General features: G+C 42.7%; 1 protein-coding gene across 1 annotated transcript; it reads right to left on the bottom strand.

Annotated features, from left to right (window-relative positions):
• Window positions 1-612: 612 nt before the first annotated feature.
• On the bottom strand, window positions 613-11,447 carry prkaa2 (protein kinase, AMP-activated, alpha 2 catalytic subunit). The gene is made up of 9 exons (XM_035416435.1): window positions 11,095-11,447; window positions 8,686-8,827; window positions 7,033-7,126; window positions 6,566-6,710; window positions 5,676-5,763; window positions 4,893-5,117; window positions 4,023-4,524; window positions 3,684-3,810; window positions 613-3,461 (listed from the first exon to the last, which is right to left on the bottom strand). Exons 1-9 carry the CDS (start codon window positions 11,408-11,410, stop codon window positions 3,214-3,216), a joined length of 1,887 nt encoding a protein of 628 aa, XP_035272326.1. The 5' UTR covers window positions 11,411-11,447; the 3' UTR covers window positions 613-3,213.
• Window positions 11,448-12,161: the final 714 nt, after the last annotated feature.

Here is a 12,161-nt window from a genome sequence, read left to right as displayed (position 1 = left end):
CGCGCACAGCAGCATGCCACTCGCTGTGGCTGCAGCCTGTACTTATGTGGCCGTAAAGAACCGCAAGCCTACTTGACGCGCAGTTATTATTTAAAGCGTTGAAATGCCATTGGTCTTGTCTGCGAGTATTACGTGTGTGCACACTGTTTTGATTTTCTTTTTTTTTTTAATACAAAGAAAAAAACGCAAAGCCTTTTCCGACACGATTCAATAATTCTCTTTTCGCAATCAAATATATCAGTTCCCTCCGATTTTGTCATACCACTAGATTTAATTCAAAGTAAGACAGTTTACTTTACATAAAAGTTATCTGAGGAGTGTATTTGCATGTTTACAGCAGCAGAGGGCAGAGTACAGCAATCAGATCTCCCTCCCAACCCCACAGTATTGCATTGCCAGTGTCTCTAGGGATGAGAACTCCCACTCCCCACCCGAGGTACATTTGTGCAACTAAACGGTGAGGGCGGAGAATATTCTAACAAGGGTTTGACATAAAGGGATATCTCCTCACGGCTCGGCAGTCCATTCCACATTTTGACTGGTAGGACAATGAAAGTCAAGTATCTGCAACTGGCATGTGACAATTTCGTAATTGACCGGAGCAGCATTTATCGCTCGCTGACAATGCTAACGCAATGATAACTCTGTGAATTTAACAGCATACATTGTGTATTCTTAATTAAATGCTTTTTAACATATTTTCAAGTCCTCGTGTTTTTACATTCATGTATAAACGATACAGCAATACTTCAGCTTATTGTGCCATTACAAATCAACATGGTACGAAACACAGTAACACAACCTCATGCATTCAGAAGAATGACTCCTCACTCAGGACAATATATGAAAGGTAGGCAGAGAATTTCAGGAAGACCTAAGAAGTGAAATGTTGATGAAAAAGTTACAGTGTCTATATTCTGCTGCTGCTTCAGTATAAACATATTTATCAGAAACAGCAGGTGAGGGAGATGAAAATTCAGCTAATATATCGTACATGCTGGCTTTTCAATCTTCAAACTGATCATCACTATTGCTAAAGTGACTGCAGTAGCTGAAACCCATCCTCCCCCTTAACACTCATTTTCATTGGTGGTACATTTCAACCTTGAAGCCTTGATTGGCTGGAGTGACTCCTGCAGTATCTATGGAGATTGAAAGGCCACTCAGCATGACCAATACAGTCTCCACTGCTTTTCTGTCTTTTCTATTGGCACAAATGTTTCTTAGCACAGATAAGCCTTCCCAAAGTGTCACTACCTACCCGCCTCATGATCTTCACTGATTCACAGTAACTTCTGAGAAGTGAGGTTAAATAAGGTGTTCAGCACTAATAAATATTTCTATCGACATAAATATGCAATACAGACATAATCAAAAAAAAGAAAGAAAACAGTACAGTGTATTTAAGGCAACTGGAGGAAGTTTTCAGTGGCTTTAAATTATTTTCCCTGGCTTTGATCTCAGGCAGGACTTCAGCAAACACCAATCACCTCAAATCACCACACAACTTCTGGGAACAACCAACCAGGTTTTTTTTCCCCCTTGGGTGAACTGATCAAATCAGTTTTGCAGCTTTTAAAAAAGCTGACTACCACAGGAAAACAGTACCAAGTAAATGTTAAATCATTCCTTTCTGCTCACTTTGCCTACTTTTAGATACAGGCCAATCCAAAGGGGGAGTTTGTTAGTTTGTTAAAGAGCAGTTGTCGTACGTATCCAGGTAGACGGCTACCCTCTCTCGTAGAGGTTCTCAGCACTACCCGTTTTCCGGAGAAGGACACAGACTAATTACTGTGCTTTCCTTGTCCAGCCAAGGACACAGAGTGAAATCCACGGCCTTCACAGTCCAGCAGAGACATTCGCCCTCGCTGCATTTCCGTTATATTCCACTGGCTACGGCGTCCAATTACCGACGGCAACTGCTGGGTCGATTAAGCCAGCACATGGAGAACGGGGAGTACTGAAGCCTCCCCGTTCCTCAGATGAACCAGGGCTGGGGTCTGGAATTTAAGAGTAAGTAGAGCGGTACTCTCGTTCACTAGCTGTCCTCGTTTTGGCTGAAATCTCCAGCCTTTTGTTTCCTGTTTGTCCATCCCAACCACCAATCATAAATCATTAGATGGCTAAATTCAACTTACTTTGACCTATTTCAAAGCACAACTTTTTTTTTCTTCCAGAAAACAAACCTGAACTATTCCCTTTTATTTAATGCCACTCAATTGTCATTTGCGGTCAATTTAGTACAGCGCTACTTTAATATACAGTATTACAGTGTATGACTGACCATTTGATCACTAATCAAGTGTAAATCTGCCCACTGGACCAATGAGTCATTGTGTTTTCCAATTGTTTTCATGCTTGGGTAGCAATCTTAAAAAATCAAGTTAATCCCCCATTTATTCTTTAGAATACAGATTTAATTTTGGATAAATCATATCAATCTTTGGAGTCTTAATAACTCACAGACAGGAGGACTCCTAAGCAAATCCAAAGCACTGACCTCAGACCACTTACGTGAATAAACACCACAACCGAGGCTCAGGATAATACCTGTGAGGTTGTGGTGGCAAAAGCCACAAATCCGCATCCCAGAATTATGCAAACTTGAGTGTGATGTGTTACAAGTCCAGAAATGATGTTTGAATATCTGCTGAATTCAGCCTGCCAATATTGCCTCATTGCTAGCCTGCTTGTTCCAACAACTACTGCGCATGTACCAGCTTTAAATTCAGGTCACGGTGTAGCAGGGTAATAACCTGAAATCTCAGGACAGTACTTAATTAAACTAGAACATATCAAACAATCATCAAAAAATAAATAAAAATCTGACATCTCTAAATCATTAGAATCTTCTCTTATGTATACACCATTTTTGGTATGCCCTTTCAATTATTCACACAGCAACTTGCTGTCAAAACTAAGAGATAATATAAATATATCATACATGTATACATGTGTACAATGTATTATATATCATCTGCAGCTGCAATTTCTTTTAAAAATATATATAAAACAAAAGAAAATAATCAACAAATTCTGAAACTTCCTAGGGAAATCAGCTGTGCTATAGTGATGGCATTTTAACAGTGATTAGGAGATTAAGGGTAAGGGACAGGAGTGGGGTCATATACAGCGGGCAGGACTTACACGTGAGGGCGTGGCCGGGGGTGTGCCCGCCCCACCCCGCCGTGCGATTCACGCGGGCAGCGTGACTCAGCGCGCCAGCGTGGTGATGAGGCTGGCGCACATCTCGAAGAAGTCCATGGTGTGGCTTCCCTGGCGCGGCGTGAGCAAGGGGGCGCTGCCAGTCAGGGAGCCCGGCAGGGAGCTGCTGAGCTGGGGCGTCTCCACCGACATCGAGGCCGACGCCGAGTCGATGCTCAGCCGCGGCCGGTGGAGCCCGGCGGCCGAGCCCGAGCGCTGGGGCGTGGAGGAGCCCGACTTCAGCTCCACGATGTCATCTGCAGCGCCAGGGAGGGAGGGAGGGAGGGAGAGACTGAGCGTCCCCTCCTGCGTACATGACTGGACATCATAACTGCTGCGGGTGTAACTCAGCCAGCATCCTAAGCTAACATCACATGGATATTAAACACATCCCTCCGCCTGTCTTAACAGAAACATTTTTTCATCCCCCGATCCTTTGTTCACAACATTACCAGACAGCGCCAGTGAGGAAGACTCACCATCGATGCTCTTGAAGTCCAGGAGGTAACTGCGATTGTCCACCTGGTAGAGCTGCAGGCTCATCTTCACAAAGTTCCCCGTGACAGGATTCTTCCTCCTCACCCGCAGGTGGTAGGGGTTCACCACCTGGAACACAAGAGTTTTTTTGTGTTTGTCAGTGGGATGACAATGTAGTGCAGTAGTTAGTGCACAAGCTCCATAATGCTTGGAGTACAACAAAAATATGGAGTACAGTCGAATCAAGAAAAAATATGGCTTTGTCCAAAATACTATGGAGCTCACTGTAGATATAAATGTAAGTATATATAAGCCCACGGGGATGCAGAAGAAGTGCATACCTTCCAGTCATACTCCAGCTGCTTCATGGCACGGTACACCTCGGCCATGATGTCGTAAGGTTTGCTCTGGCTGCGGATGCCCAGGTGCCACTTGGCCTTCTTGACAGCCAGCGGCTTGGGCTTGGTGGTGTTGAGGGCATCGAGGGGGCAGCGCGACTTGGGGCTGTCGGCCAGGAGCGGGGGCATGCGCTCGGGGTGGGGCTTGACCCCCGGGGGCAGCAGCATGCCCTCCTCCATGAAGGAGCCCGTGGGCGGGCTGGAGGCCAGGTAGAACTCGCTGGCCTGGTTCATGATGCGGCGGTTGTCGATGATGAGGTGGTACGCCACGGCCAGCTGGTCCTGGGGGTCTCCGCTGTACAGGCTGCTCATCACCTCCGACTCGGTGCTCTCAAACTTCTCGCACACCTCCCGCACAGCCTCTTCGTCAATCACGTTAGCATCGTATGAGGGGTCCTCGGGAAACAGGTAGCCAGGGAGGTCCTGCTTGAACCATTCGTGCTCTCTGGCAATGACGACCAACACAAAATGTTTACAGCATGTCGCAAGCTCAGGAATTTACCCTGAATAACGACATCCTCTCTCCATGAGAGAAGCATCATCCTGCAGGATTCTGCAGCTCTGTGACCACTCATGAAACGGCCCCCATTCCTTGCAGGCTGGTGGAAGCTGCACTGAGCAGTTAAATGCTCTGTCCCTCCCCATATTATTCTTATAAAACCAAGAATGTTTATTTTTTAATTTGAACTGTGTTCAAGTAGTTTAGACAACAGCATGAACAAAATGGGTGGCAATGACGTGGCATTACATCGCACTGGATAAAAGCAAAATACATGTAATGTAATGCACTAAATGAAGGGTTACGAAAGCTACCTGATGTCTTTGATTGTGGCCCGCTTCAGGGGGTCCACCTGCAGCATGAGCATTAGCAGGCTAGCCACCGAGCGGTTCAGGTACTCCGGGATGTAGAACACGCCCCCGCGGATCTTCTTGAACAGCGTGGGCACGTGCTCGTCATCGAAGGGCAAGGTCCCGCACAGCAGGGCGTACAGGATGACCCCACAGCTCCAAATGTCCACCTCGGGACCCGCGTAGAGCCTAGGGAGGGGAGCAGCCATAATGTGTCATCAGTGTAAGCGATTTTTACAAGCCATGCTAAGTATTTACAGTTTTGCCAGTGAAAAAACATGTGGTTAACTGCCTTGTGGGAAAACTGGATACTGCAGTATCCCACTTCAATAATAATGTTACTTTGGATTGCATTCAACTGCAATAAAATAGAACTCCAATTGATACATATAAAAATGTGACAATAATATAAAGTATGAAGAATAACATTTTTTCAGAAGGAAAGACAGCATTTTAACAACTGGGGAATAGGAATCAACCTCAGTACATGGCAGCCTTGTTTGCCAAAAAACAAAGGTAACTCCTCAGTATTTACCATTAGAGTACATTCATTTTTGCAAAGAAACTGTATTAGTTGAATGTAGCGACTGAAAATGCAAAACTATTAGGTTCTCACTAACTGTAATCCTCACTAGCAAACCGCAAAGAACAAAAACACAAAGCATCAGTGTGAAATTTGGTACAGTACTGCAGCCCTGCATGCCTGCATGGGATTTATATGGCAGAAGAAGATGTTGTCTCCTTCACCTCCCAGAGATGACCTCAGGGGCAGCATAGTTGGGAGATCCACAGCTTGTCCTCAGGAACTCCCCGTCAGACATCATGTTGGACAGCCCTAACAGACCAAATACAAAAGGATTAGGGAACCTATTGGATTGGGTTAAACCCTCCGTCTCACCTGTCAACATCTCACTAACAGCTTACAGGAAAGGATGAGGGGATTTTGTAACGGGCCTTTACCCTACCAGCCCTTAAACCCTACCAACATTCAATTATAGGCAGGGCAAAAGCAAGAAAAATTATATAATGACTATAATATAATTATATGTTGACTATATTATGCACAAAACTACCAAATTAATAATGCAACCAATATATATCAGCCAATATACAACTGTCATTTTGACAAGTCTGTTGGTCTATTTAACTAGCCTACCCTTTAATATCAATACCTACATATACTTCGGTTTAATAATCTTTGGTTTTCTTCTTTTTCTTCATAAAATGGGACGTAGGCATTTTGCATAAGGCGCTGCACACTGTGTACACCACGCAGACCTTTCAGCATGAGCCTGAAAAGGCCCCCTTTGAAGCCCTTGTTAATGAATTTATCCTGCTTTAATGCCACCTGACGCTAAGCCCCGACCCACCATCTTGCCTGACCGCTTGCCTCCTCCCCACCAATCAAATGCAACCCTTCAGTGCTTCCCCCCTGTCTTCGCTCTGTCCACCCCAACCCCCACACGGCTCAGAAAAGGGAAAGAGAATCCACCTATCGCACAACGCTGGGCTTCACTGGCTCCCTGCCAGAGTGGTCATCAACACTGTCTGTTGCCTAGCAACTCAGCAGGGCATTGTCATTCTTTCTCTCACTCTCCCTCCGTCCCTCCCTCCCTCAGCCCCGGCCCAGAACCTACCAAAGTCAGCAATCTTGGCGTTCATGCTGCCGTCAAGCAGGACGTTCTCTGGTTTCAGGTCGCGGTGGACGACCATGTGTCTGTGGCAGTAATCGACTGCAGAGATGATCTGCTGGAAGAGACGCCTGGCCTCTGCATCCTCCACCTGCAACCAGGGGCACAACCATGGACTGTATGGGCATAACACGCTCTCAGGATGGCCTTAAACTCCGCCTCCGCATTCTGAGATTTTCCTAAGAGCTTCCCAACATACGCTCTCTGCAAAACTCTGCATGGTGCTACGATATAAAAATGAAGATTCTAAATGGGTTCTTTTATTTTTATTATGACTTTGTGTCTTTATTTGTGAATCCATAAAGGTTGCTTGATACATTATATAAAAAGCACATCTAATTCACCCTACGGATGCTCTTGAAATGCAGTTATAATGGATTGACTTGGGCATGAATAAGACATTGAATTCTTACCCTTCCATGCTTACAGATATAATCAAAGAGCTCCCCTCCAGAAACATACTCCATCACCATGAAGAAATCTGTCGGGGTGCTGATCACCTGGTATCTGAAATACAAAGGGGAGACTCTGATCTACAGTGACATCATCTGTGCCTTCAATCGGAATGTATCTGAAAATTCTGAATACCAACTGTTAGTTTCAGAGCTGACACGAACGTACAGTGACACATACAGTATAAATGAATTGACTGTGGCGAAATAATTCCATGCGTCAAGCACAAGCTGGCAAGAGAACGGTATCTTCAAGCCTCAAGATTTCTTTTTTTTTTTTTCATTTGACATTAAGCATTCAGCTTTGATTATATCTGGGAGGAAGAGCGAGTGCATGACACACAACGACATGACTATGGAAAAACTCTGGTATGAAAAGACGGCATGTCGACAAAGGTCAGACATGTTGACTAAACTGAGCCACACTGTTATGACTCCCCCCCACCCCCCTCCAAGGGCTCTGCCGAGTTCTACTCAATTCTCATTTTGTCTGGCATTATAAAATATTTGAGAATCGTGGAGACGGTCGCTCAAAGCACTTCAGAGAAACGCCTCCGTGCCTGTTTTCCTCAGATTACACTTTGTGCAGTGCCTGGCCGCGAGAGGTTATTTGGCAAAATGTAATAGAAAATGTGGCTGTTACTGAAATAGATAAAAGGCTTATTTTAGAGGCTGTCTCACTGGGAACTGTGCTGCACCGACAGCGACATTCAGGGCACCAGATAGGGGATGTGTGCCATAGTTCAAAGTGGCCTGTGTCTTCCCAGTCCTAAAAATAAACCTGTAATGGTATTATCCTCACAGGAAAAAAAAAACACACATTGGTAACATGGGAGGCTGTCCCAGGGGATTTACCCAAGAAGGAATTACACATCTATCTGCTTAACCTGAACTGATTTTTTTGCTCAAGAGAGTGTAGCTTGTTTATAGCAGCAGGTCCCAGAGGGTAAACAGGAACATTCAAAACTCACCCTGCAGTTGAATATTTCACATTATTTTGCATGCGTTATTACCGCTCACAATCTTGTAACTTCGTATTTACACATTTATATTCCAACATACCATGCATAACACAGGTTTAAGTGGCTTGCTTTGCAGCCAGTAAACATTCACTTGCAAATACAATATGTTCAGTTTTGTTTCCACCAGGCATTCCCAGGCAAGTGTTCATTGACTGTGAAGCAGAAGAACAGACCCCGTCTGTTTACACTGTATTGATGCCATTGTGTTTACACATTTTCTTGGATCTGAAGAGCACCTTAGGCCCATTTTGGCTTCACTTTCACATTTTGCTCTGTGCACATTCAGAGGGAACAGCAACAGTCTTAATTTCAACGTGGAAACAGAGGCAAATGGGAGCAATATTGTGCATCAAAGTCAGTGACGTTATACTACACAATTCAGTCAGAACTGTGACATCACTATACTTTTCTAAAATGCCAGATCTATAATGACTAACACTGGAGCAGTGGAGGCATTGGGAAATTGGTAAGTGTCGTGCCTGTTTCGCATTGATTTCTCATAATATGGCTCATGATGGGCTTGCTGCAGAACGTACAGTACGTGTGCTTACGCATGAGGAAAAACAGCAACGCGATGAAGGACTCCACTCACAGTTTAATGATGTGAGGATGGCGAAACAGCTTGAGGTTCTGGATTTCCCGCTTGATTTTACCCACCACATCGAGGCTGCGGATTTTCTGCCGATTTAGGATCTTCACAGCGACCTTGTGTCCTGTGAGCTGGTGCTCCCCAACTGAAAAGCAAATGGATAGATGGGGACATAGAGATGTTAATAAAGGTGTACCACAAATATTCAAAATTCATTAGCTTTAAGATGTAAAGTATTAAAAATGGATACATAATTCATCACATTGTTGAATGGCCATGATATGTTATGTATTCCCAAGATAATAACTGATTACAGAAAACCTAATTTATAGAAAATATATCCTTTAAAGAGATTGTTTTGGGACTACAGAATAAAGTAAGATTCGACATTTTGACACGTGACCTTCTTCACTTGATCATTGAATAACCATTCAATACTAACCATCAGATCAATTAAAATAATCACATACAAAATTACCCTTAGCAGTCCTCACAGACGTGCTCAACTGACATGATAAAATGCAAGTTGGGCTTTTACTGTGGAAAAGAGCTTAGTGTGTGGCTACCTGGCATTTAATTGGGTGGCAGTGTAGTATAATAGGTAACGAGCTGGTCTAGTAACCTAAAGGGTGCAGGTTCAATTCCCAGGTTGGGAAGGTACCCTTGAGCAAGGTACTTAACCTTCAGTATATATCCAGCTGTGTAAATGGGTGTGTAAGAAGTTGTGTAAGTCGCTCTGTTGGCTGCAAAGCAACATCCTTTGCCAATATCTATATGTTTACATATTAATATATTTCGAGATGAGAATCATGGCTCATATTGAATCTCTTTGTTGTAAACCTATAGAAACACAGTCTCCACAGATCTCTCTCCCACTTGCTCTTAATGTCCAATTGCAAACTCTCTGCAGGTATGGCCTAAAAAATAAAAACTTTACAATATTTCGATTTAAAAAATGCGTTCACACAAGCAAACTTTTCTGCAGGATTGTTTGTGGGGAAAGGAAACTTCGTTAAAAAAAAAAAAAAAATTGGAGATGCGGAGGAACAGTATAGCGAGATGAACTGGTGGACATGGAAGCATGATGTATTAACTGACTGCTGCCTACTTAAATACGATAGGATCGAAAATTGCGGTAGCCTAATATATGAATAATTCGTGTCAATTATTCATTAATAAATGTCAATTACGCGTCTGACTTCCGGTTCTTCACATTCATTCAGATTTTTTTCTTCGCAACTGTCCCTTTCTAAGGCCAACCTCTTGGAAACCACGCAACGCCTTAAGTTCCAAAACACTGCAGGCATTTCTCGACCTACTGTCCTACAGACGCAAACTCCTCTACCGCGGCCGTTTGTTTTATGGCCAACATATATGCGTAATTTTGTATTACTGTAGACAACTAATCGTTAAATGTAGCCTGTAACGAATTTATACCGTTTTCAATGATAACAGCTTGTTTTGAGAACACTGAATGTTATCGATATAACAAAATGGCATCGTCAAATATAACTTGCTCATGTTGTTTACAAACTGTGTTTGTAAACACAGGATGTTTCTCAATTTACATTGTTCCACTGTGCTTGGTTCGACATAATACTGTTAGCTAGCTAACTGTTGGAATTCACAATGGAAGGCTACCCATATGGCAAACAGTTTAGGATTCAACACTATTACTTTTTAACTATGTAACGTTAGGCCCAGAGAACATTGGCCTCGTTCTTAAAATAAGCTTCGTATCACATTCAGCGCGCCCAACATCCAAACGAGGCACTGGATAGAACTGAACAGCTACAAGGTCATAATGCCCGGAGATCATCGTTGCAATCGTTGACCGTATAAATTAAATTATTTGAGAAACCGCTCGTCAAATGAGATATGGAATACAACGGAAACATGTCGATGCTACATTTGGTATTACTGTATAGCGTTAGATTGTAGCCTATATCATCATCATGTTCATCATCGAATAGTCTACAAGTGAATAACGCAGTCTACTGATATATAGACTAAATTCCGTTACGGTTAATGGGCATATTTTTTATTTATTTCATTGGCACTCGATCATGACGAAAATTCAGTTTTCTGCCCTGTATAAAACGTACATTAATCTTTCTCAGAAAAATCATATTTATAGGTGTCACGACATTGACAAATGTGCGACAGCACTGTCCTGTGCTGTAGTCCTGACCGATTTCACATTTTGCACACTCCCCATTCTCAAATAACATTTACGCAGTTATTTCACATTCCTCGAAGAAGGTCATTTTCCATTCTCGACCGCAACGGGACTACGTAAATAGCGTACACGGTTCACCGGTAAGTTTAACAGTAACGAGAGGGGGGAAAAACACTATTTTCTCTTGATCTCTTGCAATGTCTGAATAACAGTATAAAATCATATCACTTAACTCTTAACTTTTCCGAAGGTGCCGACTCCAAGTGTGTCTCCAAGGATGTAATGTCCTATTTTAACCCTGCCTTCGTGTTTCTGCTTCTCAGCCATTTTACCATTTGGAATCCTACTGAAGCTCTGCCCAGGGTGCAGAGGGAGGCGGGGTCGGAGTGGAGGACAGCAGAAGACCACGCTATGTGGCAGTAATTCGAAAAGCCGGATGAAACACTCATATTCTGTGTTTTTCGCACTACCTATTATAAATAGATTTGAATAATTACAACATAATTTAATTGCCGTGCCAAATAGTAAACACTGCGTGTGTTCTAACATTTAGCCTATTCAGCTTGTACCCACCTTCTCATCTCCATCCGATAATTTTAATTTCGCCATCGTTCATGCGTAAGCTTCTGCTACCAATCGGCGGCGCGTTAAATCTTGGCAACTCTTTGCTTTTTTTTTTTTTCTCTCCGTTTGTTTGTTTGCTTGTTTGTTTTTTTGCCCGTGGAAAGTTTTTGTTAATGAGTGAGAATTATTTTTTTATTGACAGATATCAAGTTACAGCAGTTGACAGCAACGCAAGAACAGGGAAAACATTGGGAAATCCTCCAGCAAACGAGGATAAGATAAACTTCAGCATTTACATTCACTAATACGAATCTACAATTATTAGTAATAAAACAGAACAGAAAGGAAAATAAATAAATCAACTATCATAATGAAAAATATATGCATTCATAAAATTGATAATATATGTTCACACACTGATTTAGCTAGTGGTTTTCATTACTATTTAATAGTTTTTCCAAAATTTGTGTTATTCACTAATTTTAACCATTTGAGTAGAAGGTCAATTTCTAAAATAAGAGAAACTGGGGGATACATTTAGCACACTTCTGTTTGTGAATGAAAAACGTTCCATCATGTTCACAATATTCTTGTGATTTGTTCTTGTCATAACAGCGATAATTTTCATCAGTGGAAAGTTGGGAGTTTTCACATGCTCTGTCGAATAAGGCTTCGTCACTTTTAATTCTTCTATTTCATTTCTAAGAGCATCATATTTCAGATTTATTATTTGGAT

The sequence above is a fragment of the Anguilla anguilla genome, chromosome 4, assembly GCF_013347855.1.
Source record: "Anguilla anguilla isolate fAngAng1 chromosome 4, fAngAng1.pri, whole genome shotgun sequence".
NCBI classification, from domain to species: domain Eukaryota; kingdom Metazoa; phylum Chordata; class Actinopteri; order Anguilliformes; family Anguillidae; genus Anguilla; species Anguilla anguilla.
Note: the sequence above shows the minus strand (reverse complement) of the source record. Positions and strands in the feature narration are given on the sequence as shown.